This window comes from Conger conger, chromosome 19 (assembly GCF_963514075.1).
Source record: "Conger conger chromosome 19, fConCon1.1, whole genome shotgun sequence".
NCBI lineage: Eukaryota > Metazoa > Chordata > Actinopteri > Anguilliformes > Congridae > Conger > Conger conger.
The window spans coordinates 5,929,569-5,953,923 of record NC_083778.1 but is presented as its reverse complement, the minus strand read 5'-3'; the positions used below and the strand labels follow the sequence as shown (position 1 = coordinate 5,953,923).

The following is a 24,355-nucleotide window of genomic DNA, read 5'->3' as shown; positions in this document are numbered from 1 at the left end:
CACATACAGATTTTACAGGAACAGGTTCAGACAAAGAAATCATGACACAATAAATAAGGAAACTAAATACATTACTGTTCACAATAATGAAAGGAAATAAGTACACTGCAGTGATCATTCTGCATTCTCCCTTTGAGCTGGATTCACCCACACAACTTTGCACACTGGAACTCTTGGGAAAATGAATGAAATCAACTGTAAAAACTAGTAAAATACAGTAAACCTTTATACAAAGACACAGGTACAGGAGACAGAATTATTACCTCAAAAGCCTTTTACCATCTTTCACCAGAATCACACTCTTAAATGTTATACTCATGTTTTAATCATCTAATGTACATAAACACACCATGACTATATACAATATGATTTTTAATATAGAAAAAATGTGTGTGTGTGTGTGTGTGTGTGTTAGAGTGACTGTGTGTGTGTGTGTGTGTGTGTGCGTGTGTGTGTGTGTATTATGTGTGTGGGTGTGGTGGAGGTGTGTGTGTGTGTGTGTGGGTGTGGTGGAGGTGTGTGTGTGTGTATGTATGTGTGTGTGTGTGTGTGTGAGTGTCTACTCCAGTTGGCAGAGGGACACTGAGCAGCCCTCCCACACTCTAAACCCAGCACAGAGGGGTGTGTGTTGAGTGAAGTGTGTGTGGAATGTGTGCAGGAGGGTCAGTGTGTCAGAGTCAGAGACGCTGTAGAAGGACAGAGTGCCAGCCGGACGGTCCACATACACTCCTACCCTGTACACACACACTCCTGCACCAGCACCATCATCACACACTCCTGCTCTGTGGTAGGGGGAAGGGCGGGCAGGTAGGTCTGTGCGGTTATTATTGTGCCAGACAGAGAAACTGTGTTTATCATACTCCAGACTCCAGGAGATTTTATTCCATCCAAACCCACAGTCAAGATCCCGTCCTTTCCTGCGGATTCCTTTATATGTCACTGCTATATGAACCCCTCCCCCCTCAGACACACTGAACTCAGCCTCCCAGTAACAGCGCTCACCCACACTCTCTCTGCACAGAACCTGGGGCTCAGATTGAAATCTCTCTGGATGAGGATATGGCTCCTCTCTCCCCGGTGTCTCTCTCACCTTCCTGTTCCCCTCAGACAGAGACAGCTCTCTGTGTGCTGTGTCTGGATCCAGTGTGAGCCAACAGCCGTCTGCACACCAGAGACATTAATGACATTAATTATTATTCATATTCACCTCATTATGTGAGTGAGAGATTTTTTGATGAAGTCGCTCACACACACACACACACACACACTACAATGTGTATCTATGGAAAGTGTTCTGCATCGATAAAGACTCACATTTCCTGGGTCCTGGTTTGATCCTGTTCTTTCCTCCATGTTCCGCACTGTAAGAAACACAGAACAAAGTGAGTGAGTGAGTGAGTGAGTGAGCGAGCGTGCGTGCGTGTGTGCGTACTTACAGCGGTGTGAGTGCGTGTGCGTGTGTGTCTGTGTGTGTACTTACAGCAGTGTGTGTGTATGTGTGTGTGTGTGTATACTTACAGCAGTGTGTGTGAGTGTGTGTGTGTACTTACAGCAGTGTGAGTGTGTGTGTGTGTGTACTTACAGCAGTGTGAGTGTGTGTGTGTGTGTGTACTTACAGCAGTGTGTGTGTGTGTGTGTACTTACAGCAGTGTGAGTGTGTGTGTGTGTGTACTTACAGCAGTGTGTGTGTGTGTGTGTGTACTTACAGCAGAGTGAGTGTGTGTGTACTTACAGCAGTGTGAGTGCGTCCCGTTTAGCAGCAGACAGCGCTCTCACTCCTGAGCGTCTTGGGTGATTGTATCTCAGGTCCAGCTCTCTCAGGTGTGAGGGGTTTGAACACAGAGCTGAAGCCATAGAATCACAGCCTCTCGGTGTGACTCTACAGCCTGACAGCCTGCAGAGAGAAGAACACACACACACCTTATAGCATATTCACATAAACTAACAGAGCTGTGTGTCTCACACACCTTACAGCACATTCACATAAACTAACAGAGCTGTGTGTGTCACACCTTACAAAACATTGACAGTGTTCCCCAAAATGTAAGTAGTAGGCCAATTTGGTGCATTTTAAAATGTTAAATTAATCTCTAATACATGCCTTTTTTCTTAAGCATTTTGTTAAGTTTAAGTTCAAATATGCCGACATCACATACAATTTAATCTTGTACTGCCATTAAACAGAAATTTCTTCTGAAAATATGGTTATGATAACTCTGTACTTGAACAAACAAATTATTTTACAAACCTGCACAAGGCTGGGATGGGCTACAAGAAAATAAGCAAGCAGCTTGGTGAAAAGTTGACAAGTGTTGGAGCAATTATTAGACATTTTGGGCGACAACCTCCTTCCCTCAGTGAGAGCATTGAAAATGGGTCGTGGATGGGTCTTCCAACATGACAATGACCCAAAACATATGACCAAGGAGTGGCTCAAAAATAAGTATATTAAGGTCCTGGAGTGGCCTAGCCAGTCTCCAATTCCTCCCAAGATCTGTGCAAACCTGGTGAAAAACTACAACAAACGTCTGACCTCTGTGCTTGCCAACAAAGGTTTCTCCACCATGTATTAAGTCCTATTGTTCTATGGATCAAATACTTATTTCATGTGAAAATATGATATTAAATTTATTAAATTTATATGATGTTGTTATTGTGGATTATTTTGTGATATTCTGTCTCTCAATGTTAAAATGTACCTATGATTAAAATTCTACACAGTTCCATTCTTTGTAAGTGGGCAAACCTACCAAATCAGCAAGGGATCAAATAATTATTGCTCCCACTGTATATAAGGCAACTATAAGGTTGATAGTTGCCGTGCAAAACTGTCGAAAAATCACAGAAGGCACGAAAACAGGGAAACCAGAGATGCCAAAGACAGGGACCACCTCCGAATAAGGCAATTAGGCAAGAGCCCCGATTGGGACACAGCCGAGGAATGTCCAAATGCCAGCTGCCCATTTTCTACCACAGTCTGAAGACTCACCTCTTCACACTGTACCTTGACTCCTCTGTGGGAGTCTGCTAATCTATTGTCACTTATCTTCACCAGCCTCAGACTTTAGCCCTGTGTTGTATTATCTACTTTAATCTAGGACTTTCACGTGTGTATTTGTCTCAGAACTGTAGTTTCTGACCTTATTACTTACAGACCTGGCCTATCTACCTTGCGTACTAGACTTATGTTCATTGCTTTATAACCGTCCTATGCAAATTGTACCTTATCGGACCTGTTATGTTGTTTGTTCTGACTTGATTTACCCTTTTTTTTGTACATCGCTTTGGATAAAAGTGTCTGCTGAATAAAATGTAATGTGATGTGATGTTTGCCCAGAAATCACAGAATACGTCACTTCCCTGACAAACACACAGCCATAATTATTCATATAGAATATCATTATTTTACTATATTATTTTATATTATAGCCTACGATAGGCGGCCTGTAGCGTAGTGGTTAAGGTGAATGACTGGGACATGCAAGGTCGGTGGTTCAATCCCCGGTGTAGCCAAAATAAGATCTGCACAGCCGTTGGGCCCTTGAGCAAGGCCCTTAACCCTGCATTGCTCCAGGGGAGGATTGTCTCCTGCTTAGTCTAATCAACTGTACGTCGCTAAGAGCGTCTGCCAAATGCCAATAATGTAATGTAATATACTGTAATATAGAATGATCTTCTTGTGTTTATATTTGGAAACGAAAATGGAAAGGAGGTCTGTGCACCTACATAATCCCCATCATAGATAAATGTGATCATTGCATTACCAATCTCATATGTACTATGGATCGCTTCTTGATCAAAAATTCTGTGAGACCACAATCTCCTAGTTTTAACTTATACTGATGCCAATTGCACATGATACTAGTTGGTCACTACAATTGTTTTTTAAAAAGCTGAAATGTTACTATGTAAATTCCCCACATTTATTTTGAAAATGCCCGTTTAAAAAAATGTACATTTCCAACCCCGATTGAAGGGTTTGTATTTGTACTCACCCCAGTCTCTGCAGTTTACAGTGTGGGTCCTCCAGTCCAGCAGAGAGCCCTCTCACTCCTGAATCCTGCAGCTCATTGTCTCTGAGCTCCAGATCACTCAGCTCTGAGTGAGGAGAACGCAAGACTGAGGCCAGAACATCACAGCAGCCCTCTGTGAGATTACACCAACCCAGCCTGTGGAAAAACCACATACACATGGACACACACACAAACATTAAAATTCACTGGTGATTGTAATAATGTTCACCTTGGCAGTTCATACATATGTAATTTCCTATGTGCCTATGCATCCCTGAGTGCTACATACAAAAAACAGGGAGATGGTTGTGTAAATTACATTCATAAATTATTATGAAATTATTTAATAAATTAATCCACCAAATTCTAAGGCAATTCTTTAGCTTCATTAACCAACAAAAGATTAAGGTTTGGAACCTACTGCAAGTATTTCATTACCAAACATTTTCTCTATGATGAATCTGATTAGCAAACATCTGCAAACACAAGAAACAGTGCTCATATGATCACTGTGGGGATCCCCCGTGATATGTTCTTCGGTCAGCAAACATATATGCATTTTTAAAAAGTTCAACATTCATCATTACACATAAATGGATAAAAATAACTGTTAATGGACAGTTATTTTTCTCCTAGTCTTGTAACCATTTATATAAGGGATACGTCTGGTCCATTGTCTCCATTGGTCAGTTTGCGTTCAAGCCGCGCCAATATCCACGATGATCACAAAACTTTTCATTTTACTCTGCGTTTAGATCACCGTTATCTACTTTGTAACCTAAATTAACTTCATGTTATCATCACGTCGCTAGTAGCCTCCCAAAGTAAAACAAAATGAGTTATTTTGTCCTTTGACCTTCTCAGCGATTGTCGGCAAGACCACCAAAGCCTGCTGAAGCAAATGACTCATGACGACCTATGAATTATTTCAGTAACATTCAGTGAATGTGTCCAGATAAACGTTTACACAAATGACTTGTGTCAGTGTCATCAGGTGTAACGTAAAGTAGCAAGCTTGCTAAAGTTAGTGCAGTATTATTGCAATAGCGTTAGCAATACCGTTGCTTATCAACCAATAAACGACTGTTCAGGAAGAATACATTCACCATAAAACATAGTTCCATTAAAAATACATTTATATAAAGTTTGTCATGTCCTTCTTTTGTGAACATTTCTAAAGATAAATGTAATAATTGTCGTATAAAAGTCTTATGGAACTCAAACCTGTGGTATATCGTGGATATTGACACAGATAGGGGGTGTACATTGTCAACTAAAAGTAATTTAAATATGATGACTTAGTATTCTGGCCATTCATTTTGAAATATTCACTAAGCTAAATTCAAAATTACGTTCTTCGCCATTTATCTGTGGCCTGGTATGGTATGGTATGACAGTAACCAGTAACCATGACGACATTGTTTAAAATGTGGCAGAAGAGTCGGTCGGTTACCGCGGCTATGATAGCTGGTTTACTGTAAGCTTTGTTCATTTTATCAAAATACAATTGTACACAGCTTATAGCCATCACTCGTCAAAAAACGTTCACCGCAAATTGTTCCCCTCCACCGTTGTTACTGTTGAACATAGCTTTATGTTACATTACCTCATGAAGTCTACCACTGTCACAGACAATTTATATATGCACCGGTAAATAAAATAAAATACCAGTCAACAAAAGAATGTCCAACTTCCTAACCAGTAATGATATTATTGCTCAGACCTGCTGCGAAACTACACCCGCTAACAGCTGAAGCAGAGCCAGAGGTGCTTAGCTACGTTCAATTTCATTTCCCAGGTTTCCACCCACTTCTGGATTCCGTTTAAATCCTCGTGAATTATTATGGTAGATTCCAAACTGTTCGCAAACCCTCCCAGTTTGGTATCATCTCCAAATTTAATCCACTCTGAAATGCCTCCAGTAATTCCGACATCTTCATTTTGATATAGTGAGACTATATATGGTACCTTTTTAGATGTGTATTTTAAAAAAATAAAATACATCGTAGGCTACTAAATGCTGTATTTCCAGGGCACTACATACGTAGTGGTAGTGGTCCCACATGGTCTGGTTTCACATACAATATTGACCCGTTAACTATATAGTGATAATAAAAGGAACAAAAAAAAATCCGATATCCGATATGACCTTTGTGACTTTGTGAAAATATATGAACACATTTGCTGAAAATAAAATTTTGGAAATGACTAAATATCATTCTAATGGAGGTAAAAATCAAGTTAATTAGCATAATTTTACCTATATATTTTATTCTAAACGGGAAGATTTAATTTGCCATTGGCCCATAATCGTTTTGAACCCTCCCCAATAATGCGATAAGGTTATGTTCTAAATTAGATTTTCCGACTTCAATCACTTCAAAAAAACAGACAATAGTGTTCAAAATAACCGTTTCCTAATCAAGTTAGGTCAGAGAACGCAGCACAACGCTTTGTTTGATTTTTCATCGCAATTTTAATATTACGCAACACTTTCGTCAAGAACTTAGCGATATTAGCCTGCAATAATAACACATCGCAGGATACGGGTGTTATTGTCAAGAGCCTGGAGGCTGGGCTGGATTTGCCAGAGTTGGGTGGGGCTCGGTGTGCACATGGATCCACGCATGTGACGTGCCGGCTCGGGTTTGGGGGCGTGACGCAGCTGTTTCCCGTTGGGCTAATAAGTCAGGTTTAAAAGAAGCAGGTAAGGGGCAGACGTGAGAGAGACGCCGGGGTTGAATGTTGGGTTCCGCGAACGGAATTTTAACTGATTATAGTTCAGTTCGTTGTGTTTCTTTTTTTTTTTGTTTCGGCTGTCTCCCGCATTGGCGGTGGTTAGCTGGCTGACAGCCCCGGGAAATTGTGGACGCTACACGGGCGATAGTATTCGCAAGTGGGACCAGCGCTGGGCGATTCCGGTAGAGCAGCGCGGTGTGGAGTCGGACTGGTGCCGCGGCAAAGACCGCGCGACTTGGAGGAAAGACGCAGTGGGACTACACTCACCCTGACGAGGTCTTCCACGCGGCGGAAAAGCAACGGGCGGACCAGGACCGGAGCCATAAGAATAGGAACCTGTGGAGGGGGCGGGAGTCAGCTGGTGCTTTTCCCGCTCCCGACATTATGACGAGAGACCTTCCAACATAAAGGCACAACATTTAATTCGTCCATTGAGCCCATTTATTTTTTAATATTTATATGTTCGCAAACATTCTTCATTTTTGTGGCTCGGACTGTTCATATTTATGGACCGTCTGAAAAGTTGTCGTCAAATAAAAATGTTAATACCTTTGGTTAGAGTTCAAATGTGTTGCGGACCAGGAGGACGTGAGCATACGATCAACTTTATCAATTGATGAAAAAAATACAAAAAACTTTCAAAGGCAATCAAACGCCTCGAATCGAAACTAAATACTGTAAGCTCTCACAATGTAACCCTAATCTGCGATCTGGCCCTGGGTTTATTGAATGTGGCAGATGTTGAAGTCCACTAGGCCTTAATTTAAGGAGTTAAGTACAGGTGATTAGACTAAGCAGGAGACAATTGCTCAAGGCCCAGCGGCTGTGTGGCTCTCATTGCGGCTACACCGGGGATCGAACCACCGACCAATTTCGAGTTTAGTTTTAAACAAAAAGAAAAATATTCTTGCATGCATGTCGTTGGCGCGTTTGATCAGTTCTCGGAGCTAAAAAAAAATATGTTGCTGAAATGTTTGTCGTGCATGACTACAGATTAAAAGGAGGGGAAAAATCTGTTATAATTAATCCGTACATTACCACCGTCTATTGGAGCGGAAGTGATCTTCGTGCAGAGGAACAACAGCCTGAATTTGTTTCTTGGACTGCCGTAATGCCAATTGAGATCCATTAAAGTTTCATGTGTGCGTCAGTCGCAAATAAGCATTATCTCCAAACAACTGCAGCCTTATTAACTTAGTAAACACCTAGCCACATGTCTTACAAACATGAGTTGCTGAATTTATGGTTAAGAAATCGATTAGCTATTGAAAAGTTTCCTCAGCTCTCTCCTAATGATGCCAGCTCCATTCCTCCACCATTTTGTCTCCCCCAGAATTATGGGAATGGTAGTTTTGTTCTATGGTTTAACCAAATGAATAACAACACAATTAATGATTAACAGATCACTATTGTAGGCTGTGCTATAAGGAAGCATCTGCGCGCCAAAATGAAAATGCAGATTTTGGCACGGATATACTTCGAAAGAGCGACACATATGTTCACTGACTAATCAGAAACACCTGGAAAGCCATTTGTTCCAACTGAAATGAAATCGGGGACCATGCATAAAAAGGGCTGTAATTCCTACATAGATATGGATGCAAATACCCTCAATATAAAGACAACAGTCTGCACTTTTAACGCCATCTTTCATTACACATGCACTGGAGTACCGAGCCAAAACTTGTACCACTGTCCAAATACTTACGGACTGTATATAGGTCAGGTTGGTTCTATTCACCTGTGGTACCTTCTCTTAAGCACTGTACCACAGGCAAATCCTTTCCTTTTGTATCATCACACTTTTTGAACATATGTAAATGATCTCATGAAGAATGGAAAATGCACAAATTCACACATATTTCTCTGCATGGATTAAGTCAATTCAGTGAAATTTTCAATTTCAATGTGCTCAGACTGTGACCTGTTCAGCCCATTTGACTGGCTGTGATAGATTTCGTATCACATTTCTGTTATATCCATTCTACCCTTACTTTACACCTTGCCAGCCAGCAGAGGATGGGCTCCCCCTCTATAGCCAGGTTCCTTCAGAGATTTCCCATTGGGGAGTTTTTTCTCGCCACTTTTTGACGGTGAAAAGCATCTTAGTGACTGTCTTCTATTAAAAGCGCTACACAAATTAAACTGCAGTACAGGTGATTAGACTAAGCAGGAGACAATTGCTCAAGGCCCAGCGGCTGTGTGGCTGCAGCACCTCCTTACAGTCAGCACAAAAGTCCTGTTCTGCAGGTGGGAATGAGCTCCTTACAGTCAGCACAAAAGTCTTGTTCTGTAGGTGGGAATGAGCTCTTTACAGTCAGCAGAAAAGTCCTGTTCTGTAGGTGAGAGTGAGGTGTACTGTATTGTGAGGAGTACAGCTCCCCTTCATCAGAGAGTGGGGTAAAATTAAGGATTTGATAACAGTTCATAGCAGGTAGTGAATAGTGGAGATGGATGAAGACTGTATTGTGTGACAGACCTGAAACATTTTACTATGCAGGTGGTCAGTCTTTTACCACATCAATCAGACATCCAACATCCAGTCATCACCTGTGCCCTGATACTACAGACTCCACTGAAACCTTACATTCTTGTCAGGAACCACAAACCTGGCAACCCTAAGACTCATCAGGTTTTATCCTGCTTTTCTTTGCTGTGATAGAGGAGTAAGAAGAGAGGGGTGAGACTAATGTGGACAAAGAAAGAATGCCGATGGTCAGAGTAGTAAACTGAGAGAGAAAGAGCTTTTCATCATTTCACTGCATAGAGCCATAATCATTAATTCTATTGAGTTAAGGTCACACAGAACACCGCACTACTCACCCCAGTCCCTGTAGTTTACAGTTTGGACTCATCAGTCCAGCACAGAGCAGCTTCACTCCTGCATCTCCCAGGTTATTGCAGCTGAGGTCCAGATCTCTCAGAGGTGAGTTTGATGACTGGAGAGCTGAGGCCAATATTTCACATGACTCCTCACTTAGGTCACAGCTGTTCAGTCTGTAAAGAAGAATGAATACATTATAGAATAAAAAGGTGAGGTAGGATGTAAATGATAACATCTTTCAGAGTGGACAGTGAGTTAGTTTGGAATGCTGTGGGACATTTGGCACAGTTAATGGTAAGATGTAAAATATAACACACATCTGTCACAGAGGCCAGGGAGTTAGCTTTTTTCCTTTTGGTTTTCTGTGACAAACTTCCCACAGCATTGCAAGCTAACACAGTTAAAGGCGGACTGACATACACGACATGCTCATATCCTGTGGGCTCCCTACATAAACATGCACAACAATACTGTAGACACAAAAGAATTCAAATAAAAAACACGAATTAATAATAAAAAGAAAAATCCCCCAAAAACTGCTTTCACATTTATTGGCACCCCTGCTTTAATTTTGTGCTGTAGCTGTACCCAAGTACAAGTGATTCCTTTTGTGTACGTGTATTTGCTTGTCTTTAGTTGTGAGGCGTAGCAGAACTTTAAAATATATCAGATACATTCAACTACCTTCTGATACTGTAACTGTTTGATGTTTCAAACAGTTTTTTTCAGTAGGCCTATTGCATCACTGATGTCTTTGACTGTTTTTTTTTTTTTTCTCTGCCCTTAACAATGTTTTTAATGGCTTTCTTGACTTCAATTGGCACAATTCTGGTCCTAACAGAAAAAAAAGCCAATAACAGAATCCATGGCACTCAAAAGGCAAGAATCAAGACTAGATACTGAAAGCGTTCACCCCTTCAGTTTTTATAGGTTTGTTTTCTACACTCAATATGCCACAATGACAAACTACTTAAGTTGTCAAGCGCAGCATTGAGTGGATGGCGATTCGATGCAAGCGGAGATAATTGTCGGGTGGCAAATATTGAAACGGGGTAAGCGGTTTGTTACGTCCCATTCTTGGTGAACATACGCTTGCCATGTGGTATGGGTTTGTGTGTCAAAAATGAAGTTCTGATCTCTTCTTTATTTTCTTTTAAAATTATTATGTTTACGGTTGTGATGCAGGTTGCGTTTGGGCTGGGGTTTGCGTGACAGCGGTAAAGTAAAGTAATTAAATCTAACTCTCTTATTCTTACTGTGTTTTGTGTGTTCTCCTGCTCCTGACTATGTAAGAGGTGGCGCGCCGTCAGTCACTGTTTTCCCTGATTAATAATTTTAGTATTTTATTATCCTCTGATTTAGTAACGTGCCTTATCACTGCTTAAGATGTACATTCAGGAGCGTGTAATAGCTGCGGGTCTATCAGGGGGTGGCGCATTATGAAAGAGGGGAGCAGGTAACCTGAATCGTGGGCTTCCTGAATGGTTTATAAACTCCGACTTGTCGTTGTGTTTTTATTGTATGTGTCTCTTCAATTCATGCCTTGTTCAGAGTGCTAATTTGGGCATACAGTATCTCTCCGTGTGATATCCCTACAATTTGCAGTGTAACACTGACTTTCTCGTTCACTTTGGCGAGACAGAGATGTTTAGTTCTTCTTTTGCTTTTAATATCAGGAAATATGCAACCAAATCCTGGCCCCGTGTTGAAATGTAGCACCCCAGCTGATTTTAAATGTAGGTCCGGTCTCGGTGTTATTCATTTGAATGTACGCAGTTTACTTCCGAAATTAGACATGATCCGAATCGGAGCTAAATCTACGGATGCTGATGTTATTGTGTTATCAGAAACATATTTTAGCAAAAAATATTTTAAATCAGCGTACTTCTATTAATGGCTACGATTTTTTCTGTACCGACCAACCCAAGAGAGAGGGGCGTTTAATGGTCTTTGTAAAGTCCAAATTTCATGTTAATATCATACTTTCCAAAATCTGTTTGCAATATTAGATTTTTTGGCACTAAATCTTGAAATAGCTAAAAAATGGCGACCAATGCACTCTTGATATGGTTGCGTTAAAAAGCCTTTATTATACGGCTAATGCATAGGTGAGAAATGAAAAACAAGCACCGACACGTTGCGGCACACAAGCCTTCATCAGGGTGAATAAGCAGAGGTGAGGCACAGTCAGGTGTATTTGTGGACCCGTGACGCTTTACACAGGGGAACCCCCAAATACTGACATAAATCTGACATAAAACGTATGTGACGTATGTAATAAAGCGTGGGAAAAATCGCCAAACATAAATTAAAATCTACAAAATCTCATGTCTCGCCCAAAATAAAAACTAAACAAATCAAATTCCAAAAAAGGGGAATAATCTATTTCTTCATTAAGCCCTAGAAATACTATTTGGGTGGTCAGAACCAGGCAGGGATCAAAACAGAAATCCAGAAATAAAAACAGACAGAACAGAGTATATACACGGACATCAAACAGAGGTTCGAACAGCGAAGAACCGTACACAGGGGAAACAGAACTGACAAACTTGCAACACTGAACTGAAAAAGACAGGCTTAAATATACCAACAAATGAACTGTCACGTTTCAGGTCTGTCTCGCCATGTTTTATGTTTATTCATTTGTATTAGTCTTGTATTGTCTTATCATGTATTATGTTAGTCTAGGTTCGTCATGTTGTTTAGTTATGTTTTCGTACGATCATATTCCTGGTTATGTTTAGTGGTTATCGTCTTAGTTTCGCTTTGTGTTATGTTTTGATGCATGTTTATTGTTGCGTTAACTGGTCACGGTTTATGCATACACTTTTACATGTTTTTCCGCAAACCTTGCGTTCCGCCTTTTCTCTCTCTCTCTCCTTCTGTCATTCACTCCCTAAATTGTTTCTATTTGTCTATTTACTAAAACTACTAACGCTAGATCAGGATTGGGTAGAAACTAACAAAACTAATCATGTGTTCATGTTACCTTACGTTTCTCGTGCATGTCATTTACTAATTTACTAATGCTAGGGCAGGATAGGTTTATTACTAACGATTACTAATCTCCTTGTTAAACTTGTCATCCATCGCACCTGTTTTCCATTTCCTTGCTACGCTCTAACTAATTGTCTACACCTGTCTACACCTGCATTTATAGCCCAGTCGCGCAACTGTTCACTGCGAAATTGTCTGCCTCTGTTTTCCATGCAACTCTTGAGCATTTACTGTTTTGATTACATGTTACGATCCAAGCCCGTCATCGACTATTGATTATTGATTTCTGTTTTGTGACCTTCGTTTGTTTCTTGACTACGTCCCCGCCTACCGTTTTTGTACTTTTGCCCCGCTGATTGTTTCATGGTTTCGACTCCCGCTTCGCCCACGACTACGCCTCTGCCTGCCGTCCGTCTGTTCATCTGCCCCGCTGACAGCTCTCCTGCTACCGGACCTCCCTGCACGTCTACCGACTATGAGTTTGCCTCTTCCCTCGGCACCGTGCTTTTTGTTTGTTTACTTTTTGTTTGGCTGGATCTACGTGTATGGACTTTGCTTGTGTTGACTACTCTCCTGGGATTCGTCCCGAATAAAGCCCTGAGGGGTCTTTATATTACTATTGTTTCTGAGTCGTGCATCTTGGGTCCAACCCCCACGCACCCGTCTCAGAACAATTTTGCCAAAATGGACCCTGCTGACTCTACTGCCATGTTCCACGCCCTCCAGGAACAAGGAGCCATCGTCCGGCAGCATTCACAAGGAATCTCCGAACTTCACCTGGAGATTCGTGAACTGTGTGCGGAGATGAGGAGGCTTGCCGTCGCGGTCCTACCACAACCACGGGAGGAGCCTTCCCACCCACCCACATCCCCAGCGCTCAACCCCACGGGAACCTGCCAATTCCGAAAGCCCCAACAACCCCCTCCGGAGAGGTTTGGTGGAGAACCTGAGAGGTGCAAGGCTTTCCTTCTACAATGCGACTTCGTGTTCAGGCAACAGCCCCAGACCTACAACAGCGACGACCGTCGGATTGGCTATGTGATGGGGCTACTCAAGGGGAGGGCGTTGGACTGGGCTACGGCGGTGTGGTCCGGGGATTCATTCCCTCCTCTTTACCCAGTCTTCGCCGATGAGATTCGGAAGGTCTTCCAACACGCATCCAGCGACCAGGAGCCATCCCAGAGACTGATTGCTCTGCGCCAAGGACGGAAGACCGCGGCAGACCACTCCATCAACTTCCGCACCCTCGCGGCGGCTACTAGCTGGAACGATGCGGCGTTGGCAAATCTCTTCCTGGCCAGCCTGAGTGAGACGCTCCAGGACGAGTTGGCGCGACTGGACCCCATCACCCAGTTCGACCAGCTCGTGCGCACCACGATCCGCCTGGACAACCGTGCCAGACAACGTCGGTCGGAGAGCCCGATCCTTCCTGGCAACCATTACTCCAGGCAGGGGCCAAGTCCTCGACTGGAGGAGCAGCAGTCTGAGGGATCCGAACCCATGGACCTGTCCCGGGCCGGTACAAGGATCTCTACCGAGGAACGAGCACGCCGCAGAACCACTGGTTCGTGCTTCTACTGTGGGAGGCCGGGTCACACCCAGGCTCGGTGCTCCTTCAAGACCAGGAGACCAGTGGAGGTGAGAGCTGTCGACAGACATGAGGGGTCTGACAGAGACAACCATCGTCCCACGGTCACGACTCTCTTAATTCTGCCCGACAGAACGACCCGGATTAACGCGTTGGTGGATTCTGGAGCGGACGCCAATCTCATTGACAAAGTTTTGGTGTCTGAACTGAACATCCCCACCCTCCCTCTACCCCACCCTGAGAACGCGCGGTCGCTGGATGGAAGGACCTTCTGCCGCATGACACAAATCACCATTCCCTTACAACTGATCATTTCTGGGAACCATCGGGAGATGATCCAGTTCCGCGTCATCCAGTCCCCTAATGACCAACTCATTTTGGGATTACCCTGGCTCCAGAAACACAACCCCACGATCAACTGGAGTTCTAACCAAGTGCAAGCATGGGATCCGAAGTGCCATCTGTCCTGCTTGCGTTCCGCCCCACCACCAGCAGAGGGAGTGCCAGCTCTACCACAGACTCCCAAACCCTCCCTGGAGAGGGTCCCCTCTCCTTACCATGACCTGGGCACAGTGTTTTCCAAGACACAAGCTCAGTCTTTGCCGCCTCATCGACCCTACGACTGCGCCATCGAGCTCCTCCCTGGTTCGTCACTTCCCTCAAGTCGCCTATACAACGTCTCCAGACCACAGAGGGAGGCGATGGAGAAATACATCCGTGACTGCCTGGCTAACGGACTAATTCGCCCTTCTTCCTCTCCCGTCGGTGTGGGATTCTTCTTCATTCAGAAGAAAGATGGCTCCCTACGCCCGTGCATCGACTACAGGGAGCTGAACAACATCACGGTGAGGAACAAGTATCCTCTGCCCCTGATGGACTCCGCGTTCCACCCACTTCACAAGGCCACCATCTTCACCAAGTTGGATCTCCGCAACGCTTACCACCTGGTCCGTATCCGCGAGTGCGATGAATGGAACACCTCTCTCGGACACTTTGAATACCTGGTCATGCCATTCGGCCTCACCAATGCTCCTGCTGTGTTCCAGGCCCTGGTGAATGATGTTCTTCGGGACTTGTTGGGTCGCCATGTGTTCGTCTACCTGGATGACATCTTAATCTACTCCACCAATGCCAAGGATCATGAATACCACGTCAGGCAAGTCCTACAGAGACTCCTGGAGAACAGACTATTCGTCAAGGCGGAGAAGTGCGTCTTCCACTCCGACACAGTTGAGTTCCTGGGGTTTATCCTTGAGAGGGGACGGATCAGGGCGGATCCCAAGAAGATTCTGGCAGTTACCAACTGGCCCACACCCACCTCACGTAAGCAGCTCCAACGCTTCTTGGGATTCGCCAACTTCTACCGAAGGTTCATTAGATCCTATAGTCAAGTGGTCTCTTCTCTAACCAAACTCACATCCCCTGCGGTGCCATTCCGGTGGAGCTCCGAAGCTGAGACGGCCTTCACCAAGGTCAAGAGACTGTTCTCTTCCGCTCCCATCCTGGTACACCCCGACCCCACCCGCCAGTTTGTGGTCGAGACGGATGCTTCCGACACAGGGGTGGGAGCAGTGCTCTCTCAGGTGGCGGCCGCTGACAACCGACTACACCCCTGCGCCTTCTTCTCCAAGAAGCTGTCCCCGGCGGAGAGGAACTATGACGTTGGGAACCGAGAGCTGCTAGCAGTCAAACTGGCGTTGGAGGAGTGGAGACATTGGCTGGAGGGGTCCGAGAAGCCGTTCATCGTTTGGACCGACCACAAGAACCTGGCATACCTCCAGACAGCCAAGAGGCTGAACTCCCGACAGGCCAGATGGGCACTGTTCTCGGGAGGTTCAACTTCTCACTCACCTACCGCCCGGGTTCTAAGAACGTTAAGCCTGACGCCCTTTCTCGCCAGTTTAACACCTGTCCTGAGCGTGAGGTTCCAGAGAACATCCTTCCGGCCTCCTGCACCGTTGGGTCCGTCACCTGGAAGATCGAGTCGGTGATCCAGAGGGCTCTACGGGATGAACCCGATCCTAGGCCCAACCCCGGATTACGCCTATACGTTCCCGCAGCCGCTCGGACACAGGTGCTGCAATGGGCCCATTCATCCCTCCTTTCCTGCCACCCCGGCTTTACCCGCACCTTGGCGGTGCTGAAGAGGAGATTCTGGTGGAGCTCCATGATCCCTGACACCAGGCGCTTCATCAAGGCATGTACCACCTGTGCCAGAAGCAAGGCCTCCCACCAAGCCCCTGCTGGTCTACTCCAACCTCTGCCTGTGCCCAGCCGACCCTGGAGCCACATCGGCGTGGACTTTGTTACCGGACTTCCCCCTTCCGAAGGTAACACCACCATCCTCACTGTGGTGGACCGATTCAGCAAAGCGGCACACTTCATCCCCCTGGCTGGATTGCCCACCGCCCAAGAGACCGCAGAGGTTCTGGTGAGAGAAGTATTCCGCATTCACGGACTTCCCTCAGACATTGTTTCTGACCGCGGCCCCCAATTCATCTCCCAAGTTTGGAAGGCGTTCTGCGTGGCCCTCGGGGCCACAGCTAGCCTCTCTTCGGGCTACCACCCTCAGTCCAATGGCCAAACGGAGAGGGCCAATCAGGAACTGGGGGCCGCTCTACGCTGCGTATCGGCAAAGAATCCAGCCGGCTGGAGCAAGATGCTAACCTGGGTGGAATACGCACACAACACCTTACCCTGTGCCGCCACCGGGAAATCTCTGTTTGAGGTCTCCCTGGGCTACCAACCTCCACTGTTTCCTGACCAGGAAGCCGAGATCGCTGTTCCCTCCCTCGCCATCCACATGAAACGGTGCTCCAAGGTTTGGAGGGATGCCAAGGCCACGCTGCTAAGCACGGCAGATCGTAATCGGCGTTTTGCTGATCGCCACCGCACTCCAGCTCCGGCCTACAAACCAGGTGACTCCGTCTGGCTGTCCACTAAGGACATTCCCCTCCAAGCCACCTCTCACAAGCTACAACCCCGCTTTATTGGTCCCTTTAAGATCCACAGTATCATCAACCCTTCCTCTGTTAAACTTTCACTCCCTGCTTCACTTAGGATTCACCCCACTTTCCATGTTTCTTGTATTAAGCCTGTATCCTCTCACCCCATATGTCCCCCGGATCCCCCACCACCTCCCCCCCGCATTATTGACAACCACCCTGCATTCACTGTTAAGAAACTCTTGAACATTCGTAAGAGGGGCCGTGGGGTGCAATACTTGGTTGACTGGGAGGGCTATGGCCCTGAGGAGCGTTCCTGGGTCGCTCCCAGTCTCATTCTGGACAAATCGCTCATCAGAGACTTCCATCGTGACCACCCTGATAAATTCCAAGGACCGCCAGGAGTCGGTCGTTAAGGGGGGGGTCCTGTCACGTTTCAGGTCTGTCTCGCCATGTTTTATGTTTATTCATTTGTATTAGTCTTGTATTGTCTTATTATGCATACACTTTTACATGTTTTTCCGCAAACCTTGCGTTCCGCCTTTTCTCTCTCTCTCCTTCTGTCATTCACTCCCTAAATTGTTTCTATTTGTCTATTTACTAAAACTACTAACGCTAGATCAGGATTGGGTAGAAACTAACAAAACTAATCATGTGTTCATGTTACCTTACGTTTCTCGTGCATGTCATTTACTAATTTACTAATGCTAGGGCAGGATAGGTTTATTACTAACGATTGCTAATCTCCTTGTTAAACTTGTCATCCATCGCACCTGTTTTCCATTTCCTTGCTACGCTCTAACTAATTGTCTACACCTGTCTACACCTGCATTTATAGCCCAGTCGCGCAACTGTTCACTGCGAAATTGTCTGCCTCTGTTTTCCACGCAACTCTTGAGCATTTACTGTTTTGATTACACGTTACGATCCAAGCCCGTCATCGACTATTGATTATTGATTTCTGTTTTGTGACCTTCGTTTGTTTCTTGACTACGTCCCCGCCTACCGTTTTTGTACTTTTGCCCCGCTGATTGTTTCATGGTTTCGACTCCCGCTTCGCCCACGACTACGCCTCTGCCTGCCGTCCGTCTGTTCATCTGCCCCGCTGACAGCTCTCCTGCTACCGGACCTCCCTGCACGTCTACCGACTACGAGTTTGCCTCTTCCCTCGGCACCGTGCTTTTTGTTTGTTTACTTTTTGTTTGGCTGGATCTACGTGTATGGACTTTGCTTGTGTTGACTACTCTCCTGGGATTCGTCCCGAATAAAGCCCTGAGGGGTCTTTATATTACTATTGTTTCTGAGTCGTGCATCTTGGGTCCAACCCCCACGCACCCGTCTCATGAACTAAACCATTAACAGGCATGGGTGCTGGAGAATAGATATTGAGACAATGAGAAACAGCTGGGACAAGACAAGGAGGAAATGCATATACGGAGTGGGGGGCGGAGACACGCAATGGGGAGAGAGGTAAAACAAGGACCGGAGACAAAGGAGAGAAGATAGGAAAGGGAAAAACAAATAGAAGGGCACAGACGTGACAGTAGCTTTCAGCTGAAAAATCCAAAATGTTTCCCGTTGTAGAAGACGTTTCAGACGGTCACATATAAGTATGTGGGGCTTCCCCTGTGCATTGGATTTTGGCGCTATTTATGTTAATGAGCCAAAGCGTCACAGGTCAACAAATGACACCTGACTGTGCCTCACCTCTGCTTATTCACCCTGATGAAGGCTTGTGTGCCGCAACGGTGCGTGTTTTTCATTTCTCGCCTATGCATTAGCCGTATAATAAAGGCTTTTTAACGCACCCATATCAAGAGTGCCTTGGTAGCCATCCTTTTCTCAATATTCTCATCACCCACAGCACCTTGTTGGATTTTACTGTTTGCCACAGACGTGCTCCTCTCAGTTTTCTCCATTGTATTACTGTTGTTGGTTGCTATAGACCACCTTCTGGGATTAGTTACGACCAGTGTCTGATGATTTTAAATCTTTGAGCTACTCCTATTGACTTAATACTGACGAATGTTCCTCACAAATTTTCTGCAAATGGTGTTTTCTGCAATGACCACTGTGCTGTTGCTGCTGTTAGAAATACTAAGATCCCAAAGACAAAACCGTGCATTATTCATGAGAGAAATCAAAGGCATTTTATCGACCAGGGTTTTTTTCTTTTTAATTGGAGCAGGATAGAACTAATCCCTGATGTTGATACAGCCTGGAAATTCTTTTATGATGGGTTGATTACAATCATACGTAGACAAGCCCCTTCGTGCAGGTACAGAGTTCAGGGGAGGGATGACTCTTGGTTTTCACCAGAGCTCTCAAGTCTTATTTGTGAACTTTATTTAGTCTGGGCTAAAGCAAGGAAATCAAGACCTGATATTGATTGGCTACTTTTTAGACAACAATGAAACAAATGCACTTCTTTCATCTAAAAAGTCAAGTCTGAGTTTTACTACAACAAATCTAAATGATTCTCGAAAATTCAAATGTCAATGTCTGTGAACAATAACTTTTCTTTTACCTCCTTGTGTAATGAATGATTCAGTTGCTATTCATGACCAATCTGAAATGTTGAACTGTTTTAATGAGCACGTCATATCTTCAACCCCTCTGTTTGATTCTGTCTCATCTGCTTCCATACAACCCTGTGCTGATGAACCTGTGTATAATGGTCAAACCTTCAGCTTTACCCCCTTTTCAGTACAGGAAGTGCACAAAGCCCTTAAAGCCTTAGATCAAAGAAACTCTGCTAGTCCTGACCTTTTAGATGCTAGCTGTTTGAAATTGGCAGCTGACATTATAGCTGAACCTTTAACATAGTTTTAATCTTACCCTGGAATGCCACAAAATCTCAAGGATCTGGAAATCGGCCTATGTTCTCCCAAGGGGGAGGTCAGAGTCTTTTAAATAATTACAGGCCAATTTCAAATTTGTCAGCACTGGCTAAAGTACTTGAAGCTCTTATTAGTGAATGACTTAGCTTTTGTATTTACAGACGCCATCTTATCTACGTCCCAATCAGGTTAAGGAACAACACAGCACAATTACAGCAGCCCTGAAGGCTGTGAATGATATTACTGTTGTGCTTGACAATAAGTAGCACTGTGTCTCACTTTTTATAGATCTCTTGACACAGTTGACCAAAGCATTCTGAAGCAGAGATTGCTTAACACAGCTCTCTCAGAGCAAGCAGTTGCTTGGTTTGTTAACTATCTTTCTGAGAGAGCTCAGTGCACTCGATTTGATGGTCTCACTTCAGATGTGCCATCTATCCATAAGGGGGTGCCGCAGGGTTCAGTTCTGGTTCCCGTCTTATTTACTATTTATATCAATAGTTTGGGTCATAATGTGTCAGATGCTTGCTCTTCATTTTTAAGCTGATGATACTGTTACTTATTGCTGTGCTACAAATCTTGTCAAAGCCTTTCAGAACTTGCAAAGTGCTTTTGATATTGTAGAAAATATGCAATGTCAATTGAAATGTGTTTTAAATGCAGACAAAACAAAACTATTGGTGTTTACCAATTCAAGAAAAAACTGACTGAATCTACCATTGATTGTTTCTCTTCAGGGAAAAGAGATTGAGCTTGTTTCCTCATATGAGTCTTAATTGATGACTGCCTCTCCTTTAAACACTTATCACTGGCACTCCACTCTCCTGGTTTAGGTCATATCTCACAGCTAGGGAACAGTTTGTCTCCATAGGTAATTTCAGGTTCCCCAGTTCACCCCTCTCACATGGTGTTCCCCAGGGTTCTGTCCTAGGTCCCCTGCTCTTCGTCATTTACATCCTCCCCCTTGGTGACATCTTACATCAGTATGGTTTAAACTTTCACTGCTATGCTGACGACACACAGATTTATATTCACACTAAGCCCTCTCACACACTCCCTCCCTCCAATCTGGTCACCTGCCTCAATGCCATTAGCACCTGGATGACACAGAAATTTCTCAAACTTAACCATGACAAAACAGAAGCCATACTCATTGCCACACCAGCTGTATTGAAAAAAACTCAAACTATCACATTTATCCATCCCCGGCTATTTCACTACCACTACCTCTGAAGTTAAAAACCTTGGTGTCATTATTGATTCTACCCTCTCATTTGACACTCACATAAAAAACATCACCAAAACAGCTTTCTTCCACCTCAAAAACATTTCCAAACTCCGCCCCTCACTTAACCCCACCACTGCTGAGACTCATCCATGCATTCATAACCTCCAGACTTGATTACTGTGACGCCCTTCTCTTTGGTATCTCAGGAAAGAGATTAAACAGACTCCAATACATTCAAAATTACGCTGCAAGAGTTCTCACCCGCACTAGGCCCTGGCAACACATCACTCCCATCCTCCATCAACTACACTGGCTCCCTCTGCAATACCGTATTCAATTCAAAATCATTCTACTTGTTCTCAAAGCCCAACATAATCTTGCACCCTCTTAACTTTCGAACCTCCTGACCCCATACCAACCAACCCGCACCCTACGCTCCACCAATACCCACCTCCTGCTCACCCCCACTGCACATGACAGGGGTTTAGCGTAGCTGGCCCCAAACTCTGGAACTCCCTCCCACATGCACTACGGAAAATCACCTCACTGTCCACCTTCAAATCCAAGCTCAAAACTCACTTTTTCACCCTTGCTTTTCCTCCCTACTCCATCTCACTCTCGCCATGTCCCATCCTATTGTTGTTTTATATACTTTATTTTATTGTCTACATTTTTGTAGTGTCTTATAATAAGTGTATAGTGTGTGTCCCTATATGTTGTTTTATGACTGCCACTTGCCACTAGTGTACAGTGTCCTTGGGTGACGTGAAAGGCGCTTTAAATAAAATGTATTATTATTATTATTATTATTATTATTATTATTATTATTATTAAACCACATATTCAGCACCTAGTTACGAAACTGAATTTTTTTTTTCTTCAGAAACAAGTCTTTTCTTTTGAGGCTAAAAGGAGACTTTTCTGCCTGTGCTTTATTATCGTGAGGTTTTCTACATGCATGCATCCTCTCAGTGCCTCCATGCTATCAACACTGTTTCTCATGGTGGTACATTGAGATTCATTAAAAATTGTAGAGCTCTCATTCGCCATTGTACCTTAATATGATCAGGTTGGCTGGCCAGCACTGGCCACCCATAGACTGAATTGGTATATCCTTATTTGTAAGGCAATTCTCGGTCTGCTTCTGTCATACCTATGCATTTATATATTGCAGAAAACAGCTGGAAGTTATTGTTTACATTTGATCTTTGATCTTTTTATGCTGTCTGTTCCCAATACCCGTATGTAAATGGGGAAAAGGGCCTTTATTCTGCTCCTTCTGTTTGGAACATGTTGTAAAAGGACATAAAAATTAAGGAGCGGGTCTCATTAGATGCCTTAAAATCCTATATGAAGGATCTAGAGGCAAATTCAATGGTATGTCTGTTTTAGCTAGCCGATTTTATATATTTTTTGAAATGTGGGTACTCCACTTTAAGCATAAATTGGGATTCATAAAAATAAAACTTGTATGCATACTTTTAGGGAAACTTTGACCCATGCGTACGCACATTATGGAGGCAGAGGACAGTAGTGACCATGCAGGCAAAGTAGTGAAATACAGACAATATGTTCTAATGAGAATTTCACTCAATTATTTAGACTCCATATAACATTCAATTCATTTTCATAATGGACTTGGGGCATCAGTTTGTCCACACTGATTGATTCAAAGTTTTAAGCAATTCCACTATTTGTGAAAGGGTTATAAAAGGGCTGGGTGATTCCCGTGCACAATGATGCGCAATGGCTGCTTTAGCACTGTTGGAGGGCTTTGCCAATGGCAGGCTTCGGATGGAGATGGTGTTCAGGGACCGCACAGATTTTCCGTTTCCATTTTGTTTCATTCAGCCTTGTCATGCCATCTGTGTGGGATGGCATAATTGGAATGACCCAATGATACATACGGTTTCCCTACACTGCAGGTGAACAAGCCAACGCCAAAGCGCAATTTACAGCGCGTTTCCAAATGTCATCAGTGCGATCGACTGCACTCATATCACTGTAAAAACACTACATGAGGTAGGGATGTGACAAATAATCAGTTTTTGTAAACTGATACCATCTCATTTTTTAAACATTTAACTGTGTAACCGACACTGTTCCTTTTTTTTTCTTTTTATAAAAACTGTACTGAAAAATTTAATTGCATTTTCAACTTTATTTTGGGCCATCTTAGTAGTTAGATGTCAACATTGTAAGTTAGATAATAGCCTAATTTCCAAATTAAAGGTTTACATGTACATTGACATGGTGCAGTGTAACCTCACAGTTACAGCAGTCTAGGCTAGTTCAATCCATATAGTTTACGTCCAGGCATGCTGGTCGATCGAGTATTATTAAAAAAGAAAATGCATTGGTTAAAATAAGAATTCTTCATGTTTTTATCCCTCTTCCCTATGGCTTCTGCAAGACAGACTTGATTGGCGTTAAATCTGTAAATATGCTACTGTTAAGAACTTAGACAGGGTTGCGCACTCCGTTGGGAGTGCAATAGTTGCCTGATATAATATCACACTATAACATATAACACAGTCTATTTTACCATAGGCAACTGGTAGAGGAAACAAGGAATTAAAGCCAAGTCAGGAGGAAATTATGGCTAGCCAGAATAAACCGCAAAGATTTTCTGCCTTCACAAAGCAGCAGAGTGTGTTCTGATCATTTAATTCAAGGAAGAATATAGCCACAGTCAGCAGAAAAGTCATGTTCTGTAGGTGGGAATGAGCTCTTTACAGACAGCACAAAAGTCTTGTTCTGTAGGTGGGAATGAGGTGTACTGTATTGTGAGGAGTACAGTTCCCCTTCATCAGAGAGTGGGGTAAAATTAAGGATTTGATAACAGTTCATAGCAGGTAGTGAATAGTGGAGATGGATGAAGACTGTAATGTGTGACAGACTTGAAACATTGTACTATGCAGGTGATCAGTCTTTTACCACATCAATCAGACATCCAGCATCCAGTCATCACCTGTGCCCTGATACTAGACTCCACTGAAACCTTACATTCTTGTCAGGAACCACAACCCTGCCAACCCTAAGACTCATCAGGTTTTATCCTGCTTTTCTTTGCTGTGATAGATGAGTAAGAAGAGAGGGATGAGACTAATGTGGACAAAGAAAGAATGCCGATGGACAGAGTAGTAAACTGAGAGAGAAAGAGCTTTTCATCATTTCACTG

General features: G+C 43.9%; 1 protein-coding gene across 1 annotated transcript in view; it reads right to left on the bottom strand.

The window, feature by feature from the left end:
• Nucleotides 1-521: 521 nt before the first annotated feature.
• LOC133119298 (uncharacterized) overlaps nt 522-24,355 on the bottom strand; it is a 64,430-nt gene continuing 40,596 nt past the window's right edge. Inside the window, 5 exon segments of the mRNA XM_061229831.1 lie at nt 522-1,161; nt 1,315-1,361; nt 1,733-1,894; nt 3,996-4,169; nt 9,576-9,749. Of these exon segments, the coding sequence (XP_061085815.1) occupies nt 560-1,161; nt 1,315-1,361; nt 1,733-1,894; nt 3,996-4,169; nt 9,576-9,749 (1,159 nt within the window). The 3' untranslated portion in view covers nt 522-559.